This window comes from Limanda limanda, chromosome 5 (assembly GCF_963576545.1).
Source record: "Limanda limanda chromosome 5, fLimLim1.1, whole genome shotgun sequence".
NCBI lineage: Eukaryota > Metazoa > Chordata > Actinopteri > Pleuronectiformes > Pleuronectidae > Limanda > Limanda limanda.
Window position 1 is genome coordinate 14,597,595 of NC_083640.1, and position 27,205 is coordinate 14,624,799.

General features: G+C 40.5%; 3 protein-coding genes across 5 annotated transcripts in view; all 3 read left to right on the top strand.

Annotated features, from left to right (window-relative positions):
- The first annotated feature begins 736 nt into the window (after window positions 1–736).
- On the top strand, window positions 737–5,932 carry tctn2 (tectonic family member 2). 2 transcript variants are annotated; one of them, XM_061071508.1, is made up of 19 exons: window positions 737–936; window positions 1,026–1,077; window positions 1,232–1,345; window positions 1,635–1,705; window positions 2,149–2,350; window positions 2,442–2,545; window positions 2,644–2,843; window positions 2,943–3,063; window positions 3,169–3,322; window positions 3,416–3,499; window positions 3,580–3,702; window positions 3,814–3,888; window positions 4,197–4,295; window positions 4,410–4,527; window positions 4,604–4,707; window positions 4,842–4,989; window positions 5,122–5,265; window positions 5,381–5,469; window positions 5,647–5,932. In XM_061071508.1, the coding sequence occupies exons 1-19, from the start codon at window positions 847–849 to the stop codon at window positions 5,760–5,762; spliced, it is 2,208 nt and encodes a 735-aa protein (XP_060927491.1). In that variant the 5' UTR covers window positions 737–846; the 3' UTR covers window positions 5,763–5,932. The 2 variants fall into 2 exon arrangements, with proteins under 2 accessions (XP_060927491.1, XP_060927492.1); XM_061071509.1 differs by having other exon boundaries at window positions 3,583–3,702.
- A 1,755-nt stretch (window positions 5,933–7,687) lies between these two features.
- atp6v0a2b (ATPase H+ transporting V0 subunit a2b) lies at window positions 7,688–19,680 on the top strand. Of its 2 annotated transcripts, XM_061071122.1 has the most exons (20): window positions 7,688–8,221; window positions 8,480–8,558; window positions 9,058–9,155; window positions 9,358–9,495; window positions 9,604–9,701; window positions 10,684–10,810; window positions 11,775–11,857; window positions 11,996–12,089; window positions 12,840–13,052; window positions 13,438–13,588; window positions 13,963–14,102; window positions 14,221–14,378; window positions 14,559–14,649; window positions 16,374–16,492; window positions 16,583–16,793; window positions 16,935–17,054; window positions 17,167–17,286; window positions 17,395–17,512; window positions 17,735–17,906; window positions 18,031–19,680. In XM_061071122.1, exons 1-20 carry the CDS (start codon window positions 8,105–8,107, stop codon window positions 18,131–18,133), a joined length of 2,550 nt encoding a protein of 849 aa, XP_060927105.1. In that variant the 5' UTR covers window positions 7,688–8,104; the 3' UTR covers window positions 18,134–19,680. The 2 variants fall into 2 exon arrangements, with proteins under 2 accessions (XP_060927105.1, XP_060927106.1); XM_061071123.1 differs by lacking the exons at window positions 7,688–8,221; window positions 8,480–8,558 and adding an exon at window positions 8,680–8,688.
- Window positions 19,681–20,429: 749 nt separating this feature from the next.
- LOC133001564 (dynein axonemal heavy chain 10-like) overlaps window positions 20,430–27,205 on the top strand; it is a 31,076-nt gene continuing 24,300 nt past the window's right edge. Inside the window, exons 1-20 of the mRNA XM_061071171.1 lie at window positions 20,430–20,658; window positions 21,164–21,273; window positions 21,387–21,495; window positions 21,579–21,694; window positions 21,827–21,875; window positions 21,921–22,043; window positions 22,234–22,391; window positions 22,714–22,944; window positions 23,124–23,314; window positions 23,422–23,620; window positions 23,715–23,909; window positions 24,046–24,216; window positions 24,564–24,740; window positions 24,824–24,982; window positions 25,104–25,282; window positions 25,606–25,757; window positions 25,867–26,031; window positions 26,116–26,323; window positions 26,453–26,609; window positions 26,718–27,197. Coding sequence (XP_060927154.1) covers window positions 20,430–20,658; window positions 21,164–21,273; window positions 21,387–21,495; window positions 21,579–21,694; window positions 21,827–21,875; window positions 21,921–22,043; window positions 22,234–22,391; window positions 22,714–22,944; window positions 23,124–23,314; window positions 23,422–23,620; window positions 23,715–23,909; window positions 24,046–24,216; window positions 24,564–24,740; window positions 24,824–24,982; window positions 25,104–25,282; window positions 25,606–25,757; window positions 25,867–26,031; window positions 26,116–26,323; window positions 26,453–26,609; window positions 26,718–27,197 — 3,558 coding nt within the window. The remainder of the gene's footprint in view (window positions 20,659–21,163; window positions 21,274–21,386; window positions 21,496–21,578; window positions 21,695–21,826; window positions 21,876–21,920; window positions 22,044–22,233; window positions 22,392–22,713; window positions 22,945–23,123; window positions 23,315–23,421; window positions 23,621–23,714; window positions 23,910–24,045; window positions 24,217–24,563; window positions 24,741–24,823; window positions 24,983–25,103; window positions 25,283–25,605; window positions 25,758–25,866; window positions 26,032–26,115; window positions 26,324–26,452; window positions 26,610–26,717; window positions 27,198–27,205) is intronic.

Consider the following 27,205-nt stretch of genomic DNA (forward strand, 5'->3'; position numbering starts at 1 on the left):
TGTTCGCTCATGGGCCGAAGCATCATGGGGCTTCATTTGCTCTACTGCGCCATCAAGTGGACATTAAATGTAAATGTAATTATTATGACACCATGGATTTGGTGTGTGAAGCTTTGAATTGAATAAATGAATGAATGATGTTTGTGATGCCAATACATAAACGATTATTATTAATATGGTGTCTGTCTTTATGATACAATGGCGTGGTCAAAAGTGAAAGTGGAAACAAATTGGTGAGAGGGTTGTGATGTGAATGTGCTTGTGTTACTGGGTTTGTGACTATGCTTATGTGTGTGGGGGGACAAAATGTAACACATACAATAGAGATAACGGTTTATTAATTATAATTTAAAAACAACAGCTTTTCAACAGTGCTGGGTTTCAGGCGGTTTCTTTTTTTTTGAAATAATTTCGCCTGCTTTAGAAAAGATCCTTTCACAGGACACAGATGAAGCTGGGGTACGAAGAAAAGGTACCGCAAGTTTGTACTAGATAAAAAATGAATCCCCCCCCCCGCCAATACTCTAGAATATATTGCAAGCAAATGCACAATAAAGTCCCAAGAGAAGTACATGTGTGTGTGTGTGTGTGTGTGTGGGGGGGGGGGGGTTCCGTTGCATTTCGCGGCCCCTTTTATTTTGAATCGCACACCAAACCCGCGGACCACTTTCTGAATCAGTCACGTGGTTCGGCCGGCTCGCGAGGCTTCGAACGTCATCACATACGTCATCAACACAAGCCTCGATACGCGCTTCACAAAAATCATCCCGGATTACTCGACACACGCTTCGAAGCTTCGACACGGGAGGACCCATCACTAGAAATTACCCTTATTGCTGATCTAGTATGACATTTCTAGCATCCAGACCAGATGAGGTCGCTGTTGTTTATTTGAGAGGCCTTCTGTCTCCCACCCTTCTCCAGAAGAAGACTGAGGTGCGTTGCCAGGACACGGTTTACAAACATGGCGACTCTCTGAAGGGAAGCAAATGGCTAACGTGCTAGGTGTGTCCACCTCCCCTCAGCTCCTGGGTGTTCTCATGCTTTTCACCTTGGCTCACACTCAAAATGTCGTCGGTAAGTCACTGGAACATGTCCGCACAGACTTCCGGTTGTACTTTACAGCCGCTTCCTTAGCTGGAGCAGCATCTTGCTAACCTGTTCAAGTTGGGGCAGTAACGGTCGTTTTGAATCAACTGTCCAGCTTCGGCTAACAAACTATGTTCGACAGTTTTCCAGCCTTCACATCTCACCGCTTCTGGCCCAGTGGTGTCCGCTCTTCTGCTCGGGAACTCGTCGAACATGTCCCTGAGTGTGAGGACAGTGTCTCCGTCCAGCACCACAGGTACCAGCCAGAGGAGACTCCGTCTCTGTGGCAGCTAATTTTACCTGAATATGATCACATCTAATATAATACAGTACTTGACATTAGTCAAAATCATATTAACTCCCTATTTAACTTGGATTCCTAACTAGCAGCCTTTATTTAGTCTCGTTATTGAAATGAGTGGTGTTTGGTTACTCGGATAAACCCTGGGGTCACTAACAGAAAGAGGGAAGGCAGCCATGTGTCTCCCTTGCGATTATGCAGTCTGTGGTCATGTTGGACAGATTTGGTTTGTTTTCTTTCACAGGAAGCATTGGTCCTCCGTCATGTGGGGCTGAGGTAACGCAGTGGGTGCTCACCAGAGAGCAGGTGGGAAAGGTGAGAATCAAACCTTACACCACACACTAATTTAAGCAGATTTACCAATGATTTAAATAAGGGGGTGAAGGTGAAGTTTGAGGCACTTAAACAGGGTTTACACCGCATTCATTTACCAGAGCTGATATTCAGAGCTCCATCCCTCCATCCATACATCATTACCACATATCCCTTGAGGGCAGCAAAGGGAGCTGGAGCCAATCCCAGATGACATTTGGCAAGAAGCGGGATAACATCATTCACTCTTAAATTCACACATTTCATTTTGAATTTCCAATTAATCTTACCCCAATCTTCACATCTCTGGACTGTGGGAGGAAATAAAGTACCCAGAGATAGGTGGAGAATATGCTAACTCAACTAAGGATCCAAACTACAAAGCAGAAGTGTTAACCGCTGCACTGCCCACCCTTTTATTAACGTTTCTTTATTTCTTGCCTCAGACTGCGGTACGAGTTCAGCTGAGTTTGGAAAGAAGTCTTCATTTGTGTGGTGAGAATGAGACGGACCCAGACTGCTGCTCTAATCCACTGTGTGTGCTGGAGACGCTTCAGGTTTCTGCTTGTGTGGGCGACACACCTCAGGCATCACTGCTGATCCAGGCCAAGATACATGCACTGCTGGTCCCTGGTAATGCTGCACCAGGTAATTTAAATGAAAGAGTGTCTATTCATTATGGGATGTAAGCACTAAGAGAGGGTTACATTTCTAATAATTATAAATCTTCTGTCCACAGCAGATAACAAAACAAGCATTCCAAACCAGGTGTACCAACCACTGGGCCCTTGTCCCTGTGATCTCACATTCAGAGCATGTGATGTACGCTGCTGCTGTGACAAGGTATTTGTTGCTGTAGTGTTTCAACAACACTTCACTTTGGCAGATGTAATTCTTTCTCCATTGATTACCAATAATTGACAAATTTTTCATTCTTTCAGGACTGCTCCAATGAAGATTTGACACTGTTTGCATCCCACTGTCTCCCTGGTCCCTTTGGTGGACAAGTGTCTCCTCCTCCAGATTATCAGTGCTCTGTGCAGTCCGCTGAAAACTCCCCAGATTGGTTTTCATTTTTGTGTGTCCATTCACCACCTAAGAACAACCCTTTCCTTGGGCTCTTTTACCGAGGAAATGTAGTGTGAGTCATTAATGTGAATCTAAATATATGTTTTTTTTGTGTCCTTTATTAATGTTTGTTTCACGTTATTATTTATCTTTTGCTGTTTTCCTTGTCTAGCAAATCCAAACCTGGTCCAACCTTCCACAGGCCAGTGTTGTCAGCCCCAGTCCCAGTTAATGTTTATGTTGAAGGAAGTCCCATTTTGACATTAAATGATCAATATTTAACTATTCCCCAGGTTAGTTGTGTGTATGTTGTTTACACCAAAATCCAGTACAGTGTTTTTAGATTATATGTGTTATTCTATGTAGCAACTATCATCTTATATATTTGTCTTTCACAGAAGTTGTTCGGCCAGTGTGTAAATAATGCACCTGTGGCATACTTGAAGAATTTCAAAGTCGAGTGTGTAACTCGGCTACGGACCTGTCCAACTGAACCTCCTTTACAGACACTACCAGGGGATTTTAGGATTCAAGTGAAGAATGGCGAAGGGGGTATATGTTTTTTCTGCTAAACATTTTTTGGTATATCCTGGTACGTCTTTGAATCTGTGTGTTTTTAAAATGTTGTTTATTTTGTCCTTCAAGGTGACGTTATAGTGGAGGTAACTGATGAAGTGGCCACCGACCCGAGTCAGAGTATTTCAACCACAAACGGTGCAGCGACTTCGGGTATGTGGATAACAACATATCATCACTAGAATCAACAACTTTAATTGTCCATTAATTTGAATGTTAACATTTCTCTCAAGCAGAAAGCCTGTTGTGTGAGAATGTGACCTTAGCACTGGATTATCAATTCTACTGGAAAGAAAATAGCATCACAAATATCACACTCACACGTACTGTTGGGACCGTCCCTTTGAATGGTAGTGGTAAGTGTTCAAACACTGTATCTCGCCCTTGATTTGACTTATCACTAGATGCATGTTCAGAGATATGTTTAATGGACTTTGAACTAACATCTGCATTTGTCCTCTGAACAGTGGTGGTAACTACACGGTACTCTGCTGTGTTTCTCAATGGGGACTTCATGAGTGAGCCCAATTCAGGGAACCCAGGTGAGAGCGACATAAACCCCCCTTTTTTAAAAAAAGTTTAAACAAAAAAATGTTGTAGCACTTAAATGGCACTTACTGATAGCAGTAGTTTGGCTTTCTTGAAGAAAATTGTACGTTTTTGATTCTTGTTGTTCTGGGTTTGTACTCTCGTGGTTGAATGCACTTGTTGTAAGTCGCTTTGGATAAAAGCAGCTCAATCTAATGTAATGTAATGTATTCCGCAGAGTGGTTGTGATAGTGAACTGTTTGGTAGAAAATAGTGCACACTGTGACAACTTTAGTGAGTAACGCTGACAATTCATTGACAGGTTACCAGGTGGGAAGGCCTGTTATTGGTGGAATCATGGACATTTTCGACAACAATACAGGGTCAATACAGAGGACGTCAATCAACCTTTGGAAATCAGGTAAAAAGTGATGTTGATTACTGGCTCACTGCAAGCATATGACAGTTAATTATCAATTTTTCAATAAAAGCAACTAGATTTAAAGACACTGCCATTTTCTGATCCAACTGACAGTTGGTGATGGACTCTGTTTCAACATGGAGAAGACACCCGTTCTATTTGGGGAGAATTCTACATCAGGATGTTTGCTGCCAGTCAGCCGACACAATCTGACTCAGTGTGATCTCTTGAGGTCAGTAGCTCATGTTTGATTGATGTCTATGTCTGAAATTGCACTGAGATAAAATATAGTTTTTTTTTTCCTTTAGAGAGACAGTTGCTTCTCTCCAAGCTGATCTGACTACAGCCACATATGTAGCAAGGACTGGAAACCCAGATCCACTAACTGGGACAGACTGGATCAACATAACCTGTAAGTGAATGTTGTATATAAACAATTAACTCAAATCAACCTTTGATACATTTTTATTTTAACTTATAAAGCACATTCAACACAATATATCTTTTCGGTTTAGCTGAATTTGACATGTAACATCTATATTCCAGTTGTGATGCTGAACTCAAGCACAACCATAGAAGACACCACAAGTTCCTGCTATGGGATTCAATTCCACCAGCATATCCAAGTTTGGAGTCTTATCGATGGCACGATAGAGGGCAGACCTCAGAGGGAAATCCGCGCTTTGCAAGTCAGGTGTGTCAGGTTGCTCACCGCAATGAAAAATAAATTGTATTCACAGTCAGTATATAAGTTACCAAATGTCCTGAGTCCAATTTCAAATGTCATTGTAAACCAACATGTGTATCTTATTTTGATCATTTGTAGCTACAGCATGTCAACCTGGTCTCTGGATTGTGGAGGCGGTGACATCTCTCCATGCGTGGACCCTCAGGAAACTTGGTTACTCCCCATCACCTCTTCAGTCACCTTTACAGACATCCCTGTCAACACAGAACCACCAAAAACCAGGTGCTTCCTGAAACACTGAGACTCCCCTTATAAGGAGAGACGTTTAATTATTATTTTTTGTATCAGCTGCCTGACTGATCCTAACTGAGAGTATTTTGACTTTTCCCTCACCTAGGTTTCAGATTAACTTCACAGAGTATGATTGTAATAGGAATGATGTGTGTTGGCCTGAGCTTGCCTTTCCACTCACCAGGTATTACACAGGTAGGAATCTGTCTAATTTTGTATTTTATTGTTTACTTTAGGAGATTATTTAGTAAACAATAAACTGCTAGAAAAATTGTAAATAGTGTGAATAAGTACAACGTGCAAAAAACACAAAGTAGGAAAATGGATACTGATTGTACCACCTCTGATTTGTTTTACCTTTCTCCTCCCCAGGTGAGCCATATTCTCAGTCACTGGCTAAGGGCCTTATCTTGGTTTTCTTCTTCATCGCCGCCTCAATTCTTGGGACTCCATGGAGACAAATCCGACAGGCATGGAAAGCTCTCTGAAAGAGAAAAATGTATAGGAAGAAAAATATTTGGCGGAATAATAAGTGAATATCCAGCTAAACTAGAGTATCTATTTTAAGCTCAATAAAATGTAATTTCACCTTTTTTCCCCATTAGTTATTGTTAATTATAATACAGGTTATATGTTTGTGGGAATGTAAATAGTTGTATTGCTGCACTATTTTGTAATAAAATATTTTTCTATTATTTATTTCAGGCTCAATCACAATATTTGTTTCCATCATATGTTTGAGGACAACCTTGTCAGACATGGTGGTTAGAACTTCTAATCTTATTTCAGTCCCACCCATCAGTTAGTTTCCTGCCTCGGGGTTCAACTGTGAGTCATTGTTTATTCAGGTTGTAGACGCTCCACAAGGGGTAATCATCCACAAGCCCAATATTGATTCACTATTGTGCAGATGACAACAGTCAAAACAAAGCTGTTGGTCCTTAAGTGTGTGGACCCCTTTACTACCTCAACAATAGGTTAAGATAACATTATCCTTTTAAAGTCCTTCAATGTCGAGATTGTAATTCTACATTTATTTATATAGAAATGTTTTCATTTATTTATTTTTTATTTTGGCAGTTTCAGTCCTTGATATAGACTAAAGGTTAGAGTTTGAAATAAATCTAATTTGTCTTTTCCACTTGTATAGTAGTGTTAATGTTCGAGGAAACAGCGACTTTATATTTCCACTGCTTTGAACAACATTTGACGATGGTTTGTTTTGTACATCTTTTTGTTGCAGGTCTTGTGATCAGTACTCATTTAAAAAGTAAAATGTACTAGTTGCTTTCCTGGGGTGCTCTTACTTTAGCATTTAACGGACAGTTAAACCCACTATGCCAATGGAGGGGTCGGTGAAGTGTTTGAAGTGTTTTGAGTTTCAGGGGTAAACCAAGCGTTGCAGCCAAATCCAAAACAGTTGAAGAAAATGGTGACCGATTCTTCAAATATAAAAAAACAAAACAGAAAACCCCCATAAAGTGCCTCAATACTGCTCCTGTGGTGTCTCCTGTAAGCCCCGACATTCATATTCGACTGTGGCCCGGAGGAGGGTAACAGGGGATATTTAGGCTACAAACATGGAGTAAAGGATGCTTTTTCTAGTGGAATTTGAATGTCGGTTGACACCACAGGCATTTTATGTAAATTTTTCTGTTCTTCTTATATGTGTGAAAAAGTGTTCACCATTATTTCAACTGTATTTGATTTGGCTGCAACGCTGTTTACCCCTGGAACTCCAAAAGTGTTTTGTGGACTACAACACTGCACCAGAGTGTTTATAATGACACCATGGCTTTGTTGTGTGAAGCTTTGAATTGAATAAATCAATGAAGGATGTTTGTGATGCCAAACCAAAAATTATGAACTTATTAATATGGTGTCTGTCTCTATGATACAATGGCGGGATCAAAAGGGAAAGTGGAAACAAATTGGGCAGAGGGTTGTGATGTGAATGTGCTTGTGTTACTAGGGACAACATGTAACACGTAAAATATGGACAACATTTTATTAATTTTTATTTAAAAATAACAACTGGGTTTCAGGCGGTTTCTCTTTTTTTTGTGCAAACAAACACGCAGTACAGTCCCAAGTCCACAAAAGGTGAGGGGGGGTCCATTGCGTTTCGCTGCCCCTTATATTTCGAATCTCACGCCAAACCCGCGAACCATTTCCTGACTGTGTCACGTGGTACGGACGGCTCGCGAAGCTTTGAACGTCACCACAAACGTCATCAACACAAGCCTCGTTACGAACTTCACAACTATCTTCGTGGACACACGCTCCGAAGGCTCGACACGGAAGCACACGTCACTACCTGCAGCCTTCAAGACAGCGCTGAGGGCAGAGAGCGTATCCGCAGTGCGCAGACTCCAGCGGGCTGCTCTCATTGGTGCAGGGCTCGGCTGGGGAAGTTGATCGTATGCAACAGTGTGAGGTGAAGTGACGTGGAGGAGACGGACACACAACCAGGGGACGGTTTGTCAAAGTTCACAGACCCGGAGCGGAGCTGAGGACATGCGAGCCCGGCGGCTGTAGCGTCAGGACCTCCACGTCTCCACCTCCGGCCGTGACGAGCCGAGTGTTTCACCCAGGTGTCGGCGGCGCTTCCTCGGCTGGTTAGCTCCCACATTAGCCTCCAGGAACCAGCCTGTGAACTCTGGGCTGTGTGAAGTCAAGACACCGTCACCGGAGGCTAAACATGAAAAAGACCAAGAAAGACAAGAAAGACTCGACTGGCCGCCGCTGACGTTGACTTGGCTCAAACCGCAGGAGTTCGCTTGTTAGCATTAGCCCGCCGGCTGAGCAGGGACCCCCCCACAGTGCCACGATGAGCTCCCTGCTGCGGGGCGAGGAGATGTGTCTGGCCCAGCTCTTCCTCCAGTCCGGCTCCGCGTACGACTGCATCAGCGAGCTGGGGGAGCTGGGACTGGTGGAGTTCAGAGACGTGAGTGCACACACGTCCCGGTATCCACTCGTCTCTGTCTCTGTGAAAGTTACTGCCGAGTGGACAAAGTGCATGCATCTGTCTTCTCGGGGTCTGTTATCATTCATAACACAGCAGATCAGGGGGTTAACCCTCCTGTCAAGTGGCCTTACAGGTGCTTGCTGAGGGGGTTATGATGCGTTTGCCCCCAGGGTCTTTGCTGCTTCCACGCTGATTGTTAATCATTAAATAGTTGACTTTGTCTTATGCCTTTTTCAGCTCAATCCCAGTGTTAACACATTCCAGCGAAAACATGTCAACGAGATCAAAAAATGTGAAGAAATGGAGAGGATTCTTGGTAAGATCACATTGATTTTTAATATGCACTTTACCAATCAGGCCCCCTATCCAGTCACCGAGTGGTCTGTGTGGTTGGCGTTTGACAGGATCAAAACAAAGATGTCATTAATAAGTGGAGAGGATTCTTGGTGAGATCACATTTATAGCTAATTTACAAATTAACGATAGGGCCGTCTAAGAAGTTCCTACTCTGTCTAGTTAGTTGTAGTCGAGATCAAAACAATGTGCTGTGGATCCATGAAGCCGCAGAGGGCCTTTCTCATTGAATTGAATTGACAGCCAGTGACCCTGCAGTCATGAGAATTGTCAGCTGGTTCTGTATTGACTTGAATGAAATGCCACCCTTAGCTAACTAAACTAGTTTCTTATTAGATTAAGAGAAGAGACAGCCACAGTGCTAGACTCTGCTTGGAATCCAGTGCTGTTCAAAGGCTGGTTGTGGAATTTGCAAACTTTGTAAAGGTCTCAGAAACAACTGCTTTTTATTTTTTTAACAGGATACCTTCTGAGGGAAATTAAGAAAGCAGACATTTCACTGCCAGAACGAGACGTGAACCCAGTGGCTCCCTTGCCGAAGCACATCATGGCTATAATGGTTAGTAACTTGTTCACAGATCATTTTTAATTTATTGTGTTGAGTTACTGCCACTGAAACTAAATTAATTGATTTAATTATTTATATTCTCCTCCAGTCTGGAACATTTTGGAAGATGACACCAAATCTATTTTTAAACAAATAAATAAAATAATTGTTGTAGTCATGCTGCTGATCACTGGTTGTCTGTGTGTGTTCACAGGAGCAGCTACAGAGACTAGAAGTGGAGCTGGGGGAAGTCACTAGGAATAAAGAGAAGCTGCAGAAGAATCTGCTGGAGCTGATCGAGTACACACACATGCTGCAGGTCACCCGCAGCTTTGTACAGAGAACGTGTGAGGTCAGTGGGTCGACTTGGGCTAGATTATTTACATTCACACTGTTTCAAGAGGAATCTGTTGATTTGATTTTCATTTTAACCCTTGTTTGTCTTGTGTTTACGTTTTAGCGAGAGCCCCTGCAAATGCAGTATGAGGAGTTCCCCTTCCTAGAAAAAGACACGGTGATGGATTACAATAGCATGCAGAGGCTAGGAGCCAAACTGGGGTGAGGAATGAAATCCTGTTGGCCATATCAGCGTTATGTTTATGTTAGTGTTTGGACATGGAGTGTGGTTTATTTAAGAGTTGACAGTAAACCCTGGCTCTGTCACAATCATCATGGCATTTTAAAGTGTGAAATCGTTATATCATGTGATGATGAGGAAAAAGTAAATGAGGTGAGCAGCTTCTGATACACATTTCAAGAGTTTCAAATGAGACCAGTTGCACGTTTAGTTTGTCTTAAATGGTTAAATGGTTTTCTGTCTCCCACTACAATCTAAATATTCTGTATCCACACCTGAGAGACCAGATATTCACAAGTTACAATAAGTCAAGTGAAGCTCTGGCTCTCTGCCAACATCATGTTGCTCACAGAACCAGTTTGGTGGGAATAGTCTATAATTAGTGCCTTGTGTGACCACTGACGTGTGTGTATGTATGTTACAGAGTGTCATGGAGGGAGCAGAGCAAATCGAGGCGCTGTGCTGAGATCTGCTTTGAAATAAGATTTTATGAATTTGATAGATCGCAAAATCAATATGTGTCTTTCAGTACTGATAGCTCAAAGAATGTGAAAAACCGAGACATGTTAAAATGATTCTGGTTAATTGTGAAACCCTAGCGTTGTGAGGATGTCAGCCTAGTAGAAGTCGTTTACATGTGACCTAGTACCACTTCCTAGTGTGGTAATGAGTGATCGTATCTCAATGCATCTTGGGTGCAGTAACACCTGTACGTGGAGCTGATCACTTGTGACCGTATTGACTCTGAACAGCAACAGTACCATTGAGACATGAACCAGACACACACAAACTTCATTCTCATTTGCACCATATATTTTACATCGAAAATAATCAATGGTTGCTATATTAATCTTTAATATTTCATATACTGTTAATAAGCTTTAGGATAAAAGTTTATCTTCCCTAATAGGTGCATGTGTATACCTTATGCTGATAATAAATGTTTACATCATTCACTTGCAGTTTCATCTCTGGGCTTATTCAGAGGGTAAAGATCGAAGCCTTTGAGCGGATGCTGTGGAGAGTCTGTAAAGGCTACACCATCCTCAGCTACTCTGAGGTCGAGGAATATCTGGAAGATCCTGAAACAGTAAGTTTCTCAAGGAAAACTGTGCACCATTTCTGCTGAGGTTGCATTTTTGTATGTCTCTTCCCTGCATTACACCATGAGATTAAGATATCAGCACATATACTCACTCCCCTTTTTATTTTGTTTTCATAAGCTGCTTTCAGACATGCACAGAACTTCAGAGATTCTCTGCAGTTTCTCTGGAGGAGGTGTATGTGTGAAGGCAAATGTCTGAGTCAGAGCCTCTGGACTTTCTGGATTTGTTTCTTCTGAGAATGCATCTGAGCGGAGAACCTCCCACTGTGTTGTGCAACAGGTCATCTCTGATAACAGTTATAGTGAAGTAGCAGCAGTGCAGAGGGCAGAGCAGTGTAGCGCAGTGGAAATGACATAAAGCAAAAGACAGTCCTGAAACAGTAATAAATACAAAGTGAAGACACTGAAAATGAAACTAGTGAAGCTGCTGTGAAGTCTGTTCTCATCCCCCTTGCTGATCACATACACAATGAGTACTGTGATCGTGTTCTTTCATACTGAGTGACAGCACTAATCCAGTTATCCGTTTCCTCTGCTTGACCAGAAGGCAGGCATGCAGGGCTGAAACTGATCACTGGTGGAATGTCAGGACATACTTCACTGGAAAATGTACAACCATGTTAACATGTGTTTCTGAATGGTTGGAAAAGAGGAGGCTTGACTTCAAGTTAGAAGCACCAGTCATGCTTTTCAAAAACCACTTAGAGAGCAATGCTGCTATTTCCAAGATCAAGAATTAACTTTCAGTCACAAGTACTTTTTGTTTTGTTGTTATTGTTTTGTTTTTGCATCAATCAGGTTGGTACAAATAAGTCAATTTTTAATTAAATATAGATTTTGAACAGAAAAATGAACTCTGGACTTTAAGTGACACTTTGTTGTTAATAGAGGAAACTGGTCTTATCTTTGATTAACAACACATCCCCCTTTGTTTTCTTCTTATTTGCAGGGGGAGCCAACCAAAAGGATGGTGTTTCTGATCTCTTACTGGGGAGACCAAATTGGCCAGAAAGTAAAGAAGATCTGTGACTGGTAACTATTCCGCAACACACGATCACGTGGCTGCTCTACACGTATTTATGGCAGAAAATGGTTTGATTAGATTAGCTTTTTTTAAAACTCGCCTGTATTTTTTAGTTGTGAATAATATTATCTTTTTCCTCTCCATAGCTACCACTGTCACCTGTATCCCTATCCCACGAGCAATGACGAGAGGAATGATGTCGTAGAAGGACTTAAAACTCGCATTCAGGACCTGCACACAGTATGTGAAATATTTCTTTAAGTGTCTAAATATGCCTTTTTAATTAGTGATGGAAAAATGCATTACTCTGTTTGTCATTCACTAAAAATTTACTTTCCCAGTTTGTCTCTTGTTAAAAAGCAACCTGGAGGATTTAGAACATGAGTTGTCTGGGAGTTATTTGCCCTGGGGGATGGATTTTTAGGATAAAGGAAAACAAGACTTTTAACATTTTCTAAAACAAGTTGGCAGAAAATCTTGTGTTCAGTGAGTCACATTACGTACAGCAAGGGTTTTTCTTTTAAGCCAGTCTTCTAGTGTTAAAAGAGCAAAATTAAATGGCTGATTTATTTTCTTAAAGATTAACCCAACTGTTGTTCTTGCGAGCCAGACCTCGCAGTCATTTCTGGTGTGGGGCAGTGCACCGTGAATCTTTTGGAAGCTATAACCCACTGTAACTGGAAAGTGGGTTTGCCCCCACTCACTCCCTGGAGCACATGATCCACACGAGGCCTCAGCAGGATGTTCTTTCTCTCTTTCATGCATTCTTGTTTTCATCCTCTCCCTTTTCCTGAAAATGCTCATGTCTTTCCTATGTCTTAGTATCTTATTCACACACAAACAATAAAATGCTTCTTGTTTAAAGTGGTAAATATTTTTCTTGGTAATGTTCCACTGACAATCATAGAAATTCCAAAAATGTTTTTTTATTTTCTCTTGGAAGTCTTGAATATATTTTTAAAACACAGCGTTATCTCTTCCTGTGTGCAGGTACTTCATAGGACAGAGGACTACCTGAAACAGGTCTCCATGAAGGCTTCAGAATCTGTGTACACCTGGGTCATCCAGGTCAAGAAGATTAAAGCCATCTACTACATTCTGAACCTGTGTAGTTTGGATGTTACGAACAAGTGTCTGATTGCTGAGGTGTGGTGTCCGGTCAACGACATCCCCACCCTGCGGAGGGCCCTGGAAGAAGGATCGGTGAGTAAATTCTATTTTTTACTCACTGCAGGCTTTGCTTTTGTGTTTATTTAACTGGGACAGTCACTTCATGAGGTGGGATACTGTTATCATAAAAGCAAGTATTGTATTTAGGCAGTGCTTTTATTTTGCCCCGGTTAGGGTACTGAAAGACCACCCTGTATTTGGGATGACAAAAAATGCACAGACACACTATTGGGTGCACTGAAGTGTCCCTACAGAGTTTTTTTTTTTTACTTAGCACTTAAAGGATTGAATTATGCCATATTTGCTGATGTAACAATCCACTGTCCCTTTCCCCTACTTGTTGTGGTGATTGTCAGATGTTAAAATGTGTTGATATACTGAGATTGTGATTTTTTTTTTTTTAACGTGGATATTTCAGAGAAAAAGTGGAGCGACAGTTCCATCCTTTGTCAATCGCATCCCCACCAGTGACACTCCCCCAACCCTTTTTAGGACCAACAAATTTACCTCTGGCTTCCAGAACATTGTAGATGCCTACGGAGTGGGAACTTACCGGGAGGTTAACCCTGGTGAGTTTTTCCCTCTGTATGTTTACATATCTATCATCAAATGAGATTGGAAAGTAGAAATGTGCATGGGAATTTTATTTATCAGTTTAAACATTTTACAAGGTCTATATGCAGTGTATCAGAAGTCTGAGATGCGACAGTAACATGCATATGTATTTGAAAAAGAAAAAGTCCCAAAAAGTGACATTGAATTATTGATATAACCAAAAATCCAAATGAATGCTAACTTGCAAATTAATGTTTTCTCATCATTGTTTTTTATGTTTTACTCTATTGCTAGATTTTAATATCAAGTTCTTTTTATAGTTTTATTTTTTGATCTTAGTATTGCTGCAGTTTAGAAGTATATTTTTTTCTCTCTTGCTCATTTCCAGCTCCGTTCACAATCATCACGTTCCCATTCCTGTTTGCTGTGATGTTCGGGGATCTGGGTCACGGACTCATCATGGCTCTCTTTGCTTTCTGGATGGTGCTGTACGAGAACAACCGCAAACTTAAAAACACCAGGAATGAGGTGAGTGAGTTCTCCGAAGCTGAGAAACTGTTTTACCTAATACTCAGTTAACCAGGGTATAACCAGAGTGTGTGTTCAACAGCAGGTCTGATGTGTAAGTGAGTGTGTTTATGTGCAGATCTGGAACACATTCTTTGAGGGCCGTTATATCATCCTGATGATGGGCCTGTTCTCCATCTACACTGGTCTGATATACAATGACTGCTTCTCAAAGTCCCTGAACATCTTTGGTTCTGGATGGAGTGTAAAGGCCATGTTCACAGCGAATGTGTGGAAGTAAGTAATTCATTACAAAATTGAATTTATCATTATAGTAAACCCAGCTCCACCTTTCTTACAGCTATGACATGTAATGAACAACCTGTTATACATGTTAAAATATTTACAGTTGAGAAGTTTGTTTGATTTGTCATCACATTCTTTGAACAAACTTGTGGCTTTATTTGTGACAAACAGGCCCGAAGATCTCATTGGGAACCGTTTTCTCTCCCTGGATCCAAATATTACAGGAGTTTTCAAAGGACCATATCCGCTAGGAATCGACCCGGTGAGTAGAGAGTATTGATGAGGAGTCATCATGCATCACACTGATTTCCAAAAGACATGATATTGGTCAATCCCAATTAATGATTGGATACTCCATGGAATTTTAAATCTTTTAAATGTCACTGAGTGCAACTGATTAGGATCATCCTATGGTGTGCAAGGCAACATGTGTTTTAAATTAAAGTTCTTAACTAAGAGTTCAGACATTCCCACAAAAACTTTTTTGTTAGGCTTTTTAAATGTTTGAAAGGTGTGTAGGACTGTGTTTCTTTGAGTACTATGCCAGTGATGTGGAGTAGAGCTGCACGATATTTTCGTCATCACTATGTTATGCAAGTTTTCTGGAAGATGGTGAAAGAAGAACTCAGGCAGCAGTTGATGTCTTAAGAAGATTTTAATGTAGACTTGATGCATCAATGAGACCAGAAGGTTAAACAATTTACAAACTTTAACAGAGTAACATGAGCAATTGTCACCCCCAAGACTGAAGATGTCTCCCACAGCATCCTCATATATCTCCCTCTACTTGCGTCACCCATTCCAACAGCACATCCATGAAGGGCTAGAATTGCTGTCACTCTCTATATGTTAGATGTAGGGGTTCACATCCTATTGGATAGTTAAGTATGCAATGCCTAAAATCACATTGTGTCTTTAAGTTTTGCCACTGGTGTAATTTTAGAAAAGAGTTGAAGTTGGTGCCTTTTCTGTCTGGGGCATCTGAGTTAGATATGAAGTGTAGACACTACAATGTACTGCTAGTTGGCCGTTTTATCTATAACCTGACCTTGGGGTACTACTTGGAGAGAAGGGAGTGTGTATATGGAATTAGACAGGCACTATTCTCCTGTACAGATATAGTGTAATATACAATAGTAAGTGGCATTTACAGTAATGTGTGGAGATGCTAAAAAATTCCTTAACAATCGCAATGTCAACATATGCAATATATGTTTCACAAAAACTGCTTGAACTACGATAAATGGTGTTACATGTGCTATGCATTCCTGCTCTGCATTTAAACATATTTGGCCAAGATGAAGCCCTACTACCCTAGATAATAAATGTTAAAATAAACATAAACTGCTTGTGATCACGTTTGTCCTGATCCAAATTGATGTCTATAAGCAGTTGATTACAAAAAAAGAATTGCGTCGCTTCTTTATTGTAGTCTCAGAACAGGACAGGGAAAGGTAACGGCTCTCTTTGTCTTTCGCTCTCCATCTGTCTCTCTTTAACACTGTGTATTGGAGCATTTGTTTATTTATTTACATATCGTCATCGCAACCCTCAACAACATTACCGCATGTTTTCCTAATATCGTGCAGACTTAATGTTGAGCAGTCATATTCTGTACCAAAAGAGTAAATTGGATCAGTTTATTGAAATCATCACTCATTATTTATTTGCTTGATTAGTGGTAATGTTCCAGGGACACACATTGTGTGATTAAAAAAGAAACTAAGTTGAGTTCCTGGAATTGAAATGATTGGATCCTCTTGGTAAAAATAACATTATTAGATTACCTCAGGAACAATAGTACATCTGTTACATGGTTATTCTTTATAAGATTAAATAAGGTTATTAGGTCAGGTTTCATTGATTTATTTATTTATACTCAAAGTTCATTGAGGTTGCCCTTGTTTACAACAATGTTGACTGTTATCTTTTACCACTCAAAACTACTTATTGTATAATAGATTATGTCATTTTTCTGTTGCAAAGATCTGGAACTTGGCCTCCAACCGTCTAACATTTCTGAACTCCTACAAGATGAAGATGTCAGTGATATTGGGCGTCATACACATGAGCTTTGGGGTCATTCTCAGCACTTACAATCACTTGTAAGTACCAGTTTGTTTCTTATTTCTTTATATTTTTCTTTAGATGTTACAGTTTTTAATAACCTGCCTTCTTTTTGTCAACAAAAACAGGCACTTTAGGAAAAAGTACAACCTGTACTTGGTATTTCTGCCTGAGCTGCTGTTCCTGCTGTGTCTGTTTGGCTACCTGGTGTTCATGATTATCTACAAGTGGCTGGCATTCTCTGCAAAGGACTCCAGATTGGCCCCGAGCATCCTCATCCACTTCATTAATATGTTCCTCATGCAGGGTGACGCAGTGTCGCCCCTCTACCCAGGACAGGTGAGAATCCAATGGAAAGCTCCACTCCTGCATCGGTGTAATATATGTCCCTGTACTTGCTGAACAGATTTAATCAAATGTCAAGTGAAATACAATTACTCACACTGACTAATGCTGTGTTTTTTGCTGCTTCTTCCTCAGGCTGGCCTGCAGGTATTTCTAGTGGTCATTGCTGTTCTCTCAGTGCCTGTCCTACTCCTGGGCAAACCCATCTACCTTTATTGGCTTCACAAGGGAAGCCACCGAATAGGAATGTACAGGGTGAGTGTTTGAAATGCATGTCTATGAATGAGTGAAAAAAAACCGTCTCCAAATATTTGTTCGTTGACTGTAAATATGCACATCTGATTAGTTTGTGCCTGTGTTTGCTCAGGGATACGAGCGTGTGCGGCGTAACAGTGAGGAGGAGCTATACCTGATGAGGGCTCATGACATGGAGGAGGGCAGCAGTGAAAGTGATCTCTCCACAAGTACAGAGCACAAGAAAGAAGAGGTCAGCACAGCATAAAACCATTATAACCATTTAATTAAAAGGGACCAATGTTGTTCTTCTTTCACTGGTTTCTGTTGGTCATGCTGAGTTTTACTTTTGTTGTGCTAGTTTGACTTTGCAGATGAGTTCCTGCATCAGGCCATCCACACTATAGAGTATTGCCTGGGATGCATCTCAAACACAGCCTCCTATCTAAGACTCTGGGCTCTGAGCCTGGCACATGCCCGTGAGTATTGGGGTTTGCATTACAACACACAGGTAGTTTGTCCCTCCTTCAAACCTGTCCACCACAGACTGAGCACAAAAGGGATTTAATAACATTAAGAGGAGTCCAATGGACATGTAGATCATTGACAAGTCTTATATTATATATATATCATGACTAATAGTAGTTATCATACACCTGTTGTCTCTTTTGCATTTCTCTAAATGGATGGTGCTTTCACAGAGCTGTCCGAGGTGCTGTGGGCCATGGTGATGCGAGTAGGACTTCGAACGGACACCCGTATTGGAGTTTTATTCCTGGTGCCTGTGTTCGGCCTGTTTGCCGTTCTCACTGTGTCCATCCTCCTGATAATGGAGAGTCTGTCTGCGTTCCTTCATGCACTCCGGCTGCACTGGTAAGAATAACCCTAACTCCTAAAGTTGCCCACATATGTCATTGACAGTGCCAATAGTTTTATAAATTACCCGAGTGTTTTGTTTTATTTATTTGTTTTGACAGCATCTGTTTTTCTTCCTCAGGGTGGAGTTTCAGAATAAGTTCTACGGTGGGACTGGAGTCAAGTTTTGCCCCTTCACCTTCTCTCTGATGCCCTCCAGCTTTGAGCATGATGGCTTAATGTGAAAGGACTACCTGGTAATACTGTGGATTTGGTAAACAGAACCAAAACGAGCAAACACGGTTCTGTGCTCATACAGACATGTTCCAGCGATGTCATGAAGTGATTCAGACTTTTCTTCTCTTCTTGAATTAGTTAGTAAAGACATTTTGTGTTGAGCCTCACAAACTGTGGATTTCCTGGAAAACGGACAGCCTGTGCAGAATGTATTGTTGAGAAAATACAGTTTTCCTATTACAAATTTATATAACAGGGGCACTTTGATCCTGGATCAGTATGCGTCACTGTTGAAGTGTGAGTGTCAAATATATACGGTAATGCAATTGGTATTTTGAAAACCATCAGTTTTCTTTTGAGTTATTATTGGATTTTCATCAACAGTTATATGGAGAAACACATCCCTCTAATGTAGAATTAATGATCAACAACATATGATTTTAGTATGAGATAACTTAGTTAAGATAACAGTAATAAGTAAATGGTTGGCCCCCGAGGTTTGACTACTCGGACAACACTTTTGGTCCTCTCATGGGATTTGCTGATAAACCAGGATAAAAGATAAAGTCTTCTCTTTATTTATTTTCTGGGTTCTTCAGTTTCTTTTACATCTTGTTGTTTTTGATAATTAATTTCAGCATAATTTTTGTATCTTAATTCTAGTATTTTCAATCTAGTTTGGGCTGATCTGGTTTCGATACACTAGGCAGAGAGCCTCCTAACAGACACATAGTTCTTCAACTCTTAGGTGCACTGATTGCCTTATCTAAGTACAACCAAATGACTGTATCTTTCTTCAGATTCCTCTCGTATTCCTACTTTGTGGTACCAAAACACTGCAAAGTATTTTTGACTTTTTAGTATTGAAAAGTGCTGAGGTGTATATACTTTTGCAGAATGTGTCTTTTTTAATTTATTTTAAAATGTTGCATCAGCATTAAAGATGATTATTAATGTCAAGAGATTTCTACTTTTATGCATTCACAGTGTTGCCTACGCATCAGCTTCCTGTATATTTTTAACATTCCATGCATGAAAAACTAAAATTATTGATTATTTGACCCTGCTCTGCTTGTTAGAAGTCTCCTACTATGAAGGATCTTCTATACATAATCAACACTGTGATTGGTTATTAGAAGATTGAATGATATACCGATAACAGACTGGTATTTTCTAATTTTGTGAATTTGTAAGTATGATAAAGAACTGGTATTGGGATTTTTTCCTAAGCGAGGGAGACTAAATGTTATCATTGTTGAATTGTTGACCTGCACTTTTGTAATGGCAATAAAGTTTGCTTTAGTAAACTGCTGCCACGTGTGTAAGGGTCATGACCTTTAGTAGCAAGCTCTAAAATGGATTAAATATGGTGTCTCAATTATTGGGCCAAGAGATGTTTGGCTTAATTAACGTTGACGTGTTGTGGGTGGGTTAAAGGCATTTTGTGATTATTTCCTCTAATTCAGTCAAAATTTTTCAAGCACTCCATGATCCAGTTGTTTTGAGAAAATCCTATTTTCATCATTTTGTCAATAATAAAATCTGTTTGTCTGAATTGTTTTGTGTTGAGACCATAGCTGCAGTTACTTGTTCACAAGACATTTAACCAATTCATGCTGCAGCATTTTACATCTTAAATATGACCAAATTAACTCACTTAAATCTTGTGTCTACAGACCCTTAAGAAAATGTCATTTCTGGGGAGAAAATGTATATGGTTATTAATATTGCTTAATTCTTATATAATTTGTTTTAAATTTAGCCTTATTTTGATTATCAATGATAATCAGATTAAGTTTTTCCATTATTCCATTAATTAAGCTACAGAGACAAGCCAGTGATAAAAGATTGAGATATTGACACAGCTTGCATTTGATAGTAAGACATTTTATTTATAGGCACCTTTCACAGCACTCAAGGTCACCTTACAAGGCATATAAATAAATACAGACATTTGTAAATAAAATAAGATAATCCTTTATTTGTCCCGCAATTGGAAAATTTACAATATTACAACAGAGTCAGAAAAAGGAATCAGTGAGTAATTACAATTAACATGCCAAACAAAAACGCCACTAAAGCTGTGTTCAGCTAAAAAGACAGGTCAGGCACCTCAGGCAGGCTGATGCCTTCCAGTCTCTTCTCTGGGAACCAAACTCTCGGGAGGTTTGATGGTCACCAAGGCAACGTGTAGCTTCTAAACTACAACAACGTCCCAGTGATGGTTTGTAGTTTGTAGTTGACTTTAGGGGGGGGGGGTGACTCTACATGTTCACATCTGGCTGCTGAGAGAGAGATAGAAACATGGTCCACGACGATTTACGAGTGGAGTGGATCCGACAGCGAGTGTCCGCCGGCTTCAACTTGAACAAGTGTCCTGAGAGTTTCGACGAGCTGCTGAGCCGAGGCGACGGAGAGGAGGAGCAGAAAGTCCTCCGCTACCTGAACCTGCTCTCCGAGGAGGACTCGCCCTCGTGTCTCCTGTTTTTCAAAACCATTCGAGAGGAGGAAGTGGAAGTTCAGATTCCAGCAGGTGAATTAGCTTCAGTGTTATTAGCCTTCACCGAGGCAGGGCCGTGCAGAGGCTGATTGAGGGCCAGGTGCGCAAAGTCATCAAGGGGGCCCACGGAATAAGATCTTCAAACACTGACCCAGAGTAATTCAATACAAATGATATCTATGTAGCCTACTAGGTCAAGCAATTTATAAATAAAATAATAACAATAATAATAATAGTAATAATTATACATTGCAGCGAATTAAATACATTTTGTTGTGCTGCCATAAAAGCCAGTAGCCAGTCAGATTTAACTTTAGCCTCAGTGTTCCCTAAAGTTCGGCCTTCATCGTTGACTTCAAGGCCAAAACACCTGCTAACATCGGCTGGTTGTTGGTAACTTAAATTGTGCAGAAGATTTTCAAACGTGCGCGATATATTCACCATCTAGTCCTATGTTGTGAAATATTGATTGCATAAGAGAAGGTTTTTGTACTGTATTTTAAATATTAAAAGATAAGTGAAACATGTAATACCTCAGAGAGGAGGAAAGACACCGACCCTTCAGATGCTGGCAATAACACCGGGATTCAAAGAGGCACAGAGATAACCACAGGACCAGAGGAGACAGATGAAGAGAGTCCCAGCCATGTGAGATTAACTTTAATACTCTTTAATTAAACTTTCAATTAAATGTTAATGTTATTCATTTTAATTGTATTAAAACTAGGTTTTGAATTGTGTCGGTTTTTTTGAATTTTCAGAGAACTGAGGCTCAAGTGGTTTATCACATTGAGCTTCATGTAGCAGTCAACAATTACTTGGAGAGATTTTTGAAATCCAGTGTCTTCTACTTTATCAGGAACACAAAGGGTGAGAATGAATCCAACCGAGCATTTTGAAGTCTATTCCATTTAAAAACAGTCTGAACCAACAGATTCTTATTTGTGTTTTAGAGACCATTGTTGAGCCACTGGACATGACTGAAGCCAATATCCTGATGCCCAGGCTGTTTGACATCGGCATGCACAGAGGACACCCCCTTCTTGTACTGCGGAACAAACTTGAAAATGTAAAATTCCTCAACAACCAAACACAACCACTAGATTCTAAATCCAACAGAAAATCCACATATTTCCACAAAGTCTCACTGTTTTTTGAATAATTAGTACAGGATGATAACTGTGTGTCTGTTTCCTCTCAGATATACATACCTTTGCTTTCTGTGAAGCGGATGGAGGTAACTGGTGCCGGTTATCACAGTGAGGATGTTTCTTCTCACAAGGACGGCAGTGGAGAGGGAGAAGAGGATAATTTAGCAAAGTCAAGTGAGCAAGTCATGATTCGTGACGAGTTGCTCAACAGGACACACAAGTTTTTGGGACTAATCAACACAACTCTCCAACACCTTCAGATTCTAGGTTTGTTTTATTTAATTTATCCGAAAAAATCGAAATCGAAAGTCCTCAAGAAAACACAACAAAAGTTAAAAGGTTATTCACATCGCAGAATAGTAAGGAAGCCTTAGATATACTACACCTGCTCAGTTTTAAAACTCTTTTCATTCTATTTAATAATAATTACATCTAAAGATCACCATGTTTTTCACAGATGAGGTCACACTGGACATGCCGGAGATTGACCTACGGCCAGAGGTGGATGTGCTTCTTTCTAATCCAGAGATGGTGGAGAAGCTGGAGCAGTGTGTAATGAACTGGCACACTCAGATTACCATTGTTATTGAGGAGCAGCAAGACAAAAAGCCACAGGTTTGAGAGTTCTCTTGTATTCAGATTTTCAACTCAGGCGGGTTTGGTGGTATCGAAGTTAAGAAACTTGAGGTTAAGACCAAAATTTTAGCGTGTTGCTGCTGAAATGTTTAATTTAGTATCTTCAGGATTAAATCCATGTCAGCTCAAATTTAAATTATTAGGTCAAGGAAAACATACATAGGGTGATACAATACAATACATATACCAATTTGAAATCTGTTTTTAATGCCTCCTATATGAATTTTATTCTGTGTATTTGTGTTCGCCTTTTATCTGGAACCTGAGCCTGAAAAATCAATGTCTGTCCTTTTTCCTCCAGGCACCGGGCCCTATGGCTGAGATCACTTTTTGGCAGGAGCGTGCCTCCATCCTGAGTGCTCTGTTCAAGCAGCTCAAACAGCCGATGGTAGGGAAAATCCTGGAGGTGGTAACCAAAGCAGATGCAGGCATTGTTCAGACCCTGGAAGGAACAGTTGCTGAACTTAATAAATACCGTGTTGAGTCAGATGATAATTTACGTTTCCTCAGCACGCTGGAAAGACACTTCATGGTGAGCAGCACATTTTTCGAAATTTATTATTTTTATCTTTTTTTTTGATTGACATTGTAACCAACAATTATTGGCAGTTACATGAAACACACTTTTTTGAAATGAAAATATTGATGACAGAATCCTTCTTCTATCCTCACAGTTAACTTTTTATTTCATTTTACCATTGTCTTTTGTAGAATCTGGCCTCTGGTGCAAATTTTGCTGTGATCCTGGAGACAATCCCTCATCTGATGGACAGCCTGCAAATTGTGTGGATAATCTCTTCTCACTATAACACAAATGAACGTATGGTCCCTCTGATGGAGCGTATTGCCTGGCAGCTGTGCGAACGTGTGTCTCAAGTGATTGATGTCAACATGTTGTTTAGGTATGTTCAGAATAGATACGACTGAATTCACATATAATCATAGATACATTTGACATAAACTATACTTCATAGGATTATAACTCAACATTGTGCTGTGCCCTGGACAGAGATAAGAGGGAAGTTGCCAAATCCAAGGTGCGTGATGCTAAACAGGTTCTGGACCGATGGAAGTCGACCTACTTTGAGGTGCGCGCTGAAATTGAAGAATCTGCAAGAGATCCAAGATGGGAGTTTGACCGCAGGAGACTGTTTGAGAGGACTGATTACATGGCTTCCATCTGCCAAGATCTGAACAATGTTTTGCAGGTGAGGGATCATAAACTTTTTAAATACTTACCCCTCACTCAGTAACTGAACGGCACCTCAGTTTTGATGGTTCTCCTGGATTTGTTTGGTGCAGGTTTTGGAGGAGTTCTGTAACATCTTTGGTCCAGAGCTGAAAAGTGTGACTGGTGACTACAAACGCATCGATGAAGTGCTGTGCAGAGTGGATGGTCTAGTTTTGCCCATTGAGGGGGTCAATTTTAATCCTTTCAACATGTGTAAGAAGAGCAGCTGGAAAACCATCATGAAAGACTTCGACACTACAGCTCATGTGAGTTTAGCATCTACTATGCAGAAGCCCTGAAAATGTTCTGAATCAAAAGTGTAATTAAACACAGCAGGATCAATGCACTTGTCCTTTTCCCTTAGTTATCAAGCTGATCTACTTTTTGCATATGTCTGCACAGGCTATCGAGGAAGAGGCCATCAACTTCATTGATCAGTCTTTTAAGACACTTCGCTCTTCAGCTGCCGGCTTTGACATGCTCCTGAAATTCAAGCACATCCGCTCAAGAGAGGTCATCAGTAAACATTTGATGAGCAAGTTCAATGACATACTGGCTCAGTATTGCAAAGAGGTATTCTGCCATGAAGTTTCAATTGAATAAATTGCATGTGATAATATCAGATCATTAGAAAGGAGGAACAGTTAGTCCATGCAGGTGTTGTGCAAAGTGACTAAATCCAAGGAATGATTCAAACCTTAATAACCTGCAACGTTACACTACGTTGCTACAAACAAAATTGAGTTATTAACTACGACATGCATCTTATATACCTGTAACAGATCCAGGTTCAGTTTATTAATGAAAATAAAACCTGGAAGTTACAGTTCAACTAAAAATATACTATTGGTGTAGTTTTGAAGAGATTAATCAATGTGTGCCACATGCAGAGTGCCTAAGTATTTTTGTCCTTGATGTAGGTGGACAACATACATGAAATCTTTAAGGCAAACAAGGATAAACCACCGCTAAATATGGATGAGCCTCCTGTGGCAGGAGCCATCAGCTGGGTCCGATCTCTTTTGTATCGCATCAAACACACCCTCCTTACCTTCCTGGAGCAGCCAGAGACGCTGGAGAATATGCAGAGCAAAGTGGTGAGTTACTGGACTGTTGTAAGGTGACAAACACCAAAATGTTTTTGAAACCCTTTCTTTGACTTTTGCTGCATTCTGCTCAGGCCAAGGACAAGTATGTCCAAATGGCAATGCAGTTCAGGGACTATGAGCTGAAGAAGTATGAGAACTGGCTGGCGGAGACGGAACACAGATTGCCATTGCTAATGAAAAAAGCCCTGTTGGTCATGATTACCTCTCCAAACCAAATCCAAGCTGAATTGGTATTTATCTCTCACATCACTTTTGACTCATGCTCTGTATTTTGAAAAATACATATAAACTAATGTCGCACACTCCTTGTTTCTTATTCTTACCGTTTGCTTGGATTTTTCTAATTCTCAGGCTGTCTCTAAGGATGTCCCCCCAAAGGAAGGAAGATTACAGAGGGATGTGCAATACCATGTGAACTTTGCTACAGAGATCAGGGAAATCATTTCCGAGACAAAACACATGGAGTTAATGGGCTTCTCTTTACCTAATCTAGCTCTAAATGTCACTCTACAGTGGCCCAAATTATTCAGGTAACTTGAATGGCACTCAATGTAGTGCATACCTTACAGTCCCCTTAAATATATCAACACAATTGCTAGCACTCATGGATATTAGTCCTCCTTTTTTTCATCAGGAGAAATTCACAAAAAGGTTGAAAAAAAGTGTGTGTCTGTCCTCAAAAAGTCAATGGATTCTTCATTTGCCCATACCCACCCTTCCACCAAACTTAAGAAATAAGCTCAGTACGTTTTTGTGTAATCTTGGTAAAAGAAAGACAAACTCTGTAGCTGAGAGTAGAGTTTATTTCCAAACAACAAAAACAATCAATTGCCTTTTCCATCCTTGTACCTAGGTATGTTGATGATCTGAAAAAAATTGTCACCTGCTACCACTCTGTGATGGACAGCCTGAGTGAAGCACAGTTCACCATGTTGGCTCAAGAGATCATAGAGGTCAAACAAGTGATGGATTTTGGGTGCAAGAGACTCAAGTGGAGTTCCTTAGGTATGTTGCATACACACAGAGAAATGTTTAATCCCTTTAACGCTTATTTATGCACATTCGGGGTCAGATGAAATGAATAATTCAGATGAACTGTGTTATTTGCTTTTAGGTGTTCCTGAATTCATCAAACAAGCTCTCCAGGCTGTCACTAAATTTGAGTCTGTTGTCAATCAGATTCAGAACAATGAGAGAGACATTGATTCCAAGCTGCAGTCTATGGCGATGGCCAACCTGCTTAAATGTCCAGTCCCAGATAAATCTAACAATTTGCCAGGTAAAAGAACCCTGAATATTATCTTTTGATTAAAATCATTCAAACTTATTTTCATTGACATTATGCATGTTGTTTTTTTCCAAGGCATCAAGGAGTTCTGTGAACATATTGAGCAAGAGCGGGCAAAAACTGTGCATTTGCTGAGCAGGAAGTATGCTGACATTGGACCCCTCATCACTAAAACAGAACACTTGATCATGCAAAGCAGCAGTGGCAAAGCCACAAGTATGGCAGATTATTATAAGCACTGGGAAGGCAAAGTGTTCGACTCCCTTGTAAAGATGGTGATGAGGTAAATACAAATAGTCAATGTTTATGGAGTCATCTATTTAGTGAGCCTTTTTGTATCAACCCCTTATTTGAATCGCATACATTATCTCTCAGCCCCTGTAACATCCCTCTTGATAACCTTCACATTCAGGAGCATTCAGGCCTTCAACATTGCACTGATGGGAAGTACCACCCTGTTCCAAATTGATGCCATCCTGTCTGCCCCAAAGATTGTGTTACAGCCCCAAAGCAATGAGATCTACAGGCTGATCATGCAAAGCATCAGAGACTGTGTAGAGAGCACCAAGGTGTGATCATCATAATTCTCTAGGGTTTCACTTTTTAACAAAAAAATGTATTTGTGATGCTTTAATACTGACAGCTAGACTTAATTCTGGCCAAATTTTGTCTTTCAGCAATTTGTGCGTTGGATGCGCGGGACCTGCATTGAGTGTCCTCCACAACGTGTGGAACGTGAAGATGAACTGGTGACATTTAGCTTCTACAGCGATGTGTGTCAGTATCCTCAGATAAATGAAAGTGCCATGACAGTCTCCCAGAATGTCCAGCAGCTGCTGCTCTCTATGGATCAGTACCTGAGCCACTGGAAACGCTATCGGCCTCTTTGGGAAAAGAAGAAAATCATGGTCAATGAAACATTTGCAGCAAGAAAACCCTCCTTTGTCATGTATGATGACAAGCTGCAGTTCCTTACTCATATCAGTCAGGAGGTTATGTTGGAACCACTTTTTAAGACTGACCATGTCATCCATCTAAACCTGGAGCCTCTGGTTCACACTGTGCAGAAAACTGTTGAGTCCAGGATCAGTTCACTTGGGAGCCAGCTCAACAATACTGCCAAAGAGGATCTCTTCAACTTGAGAGATGAACTCATGGTACTGAA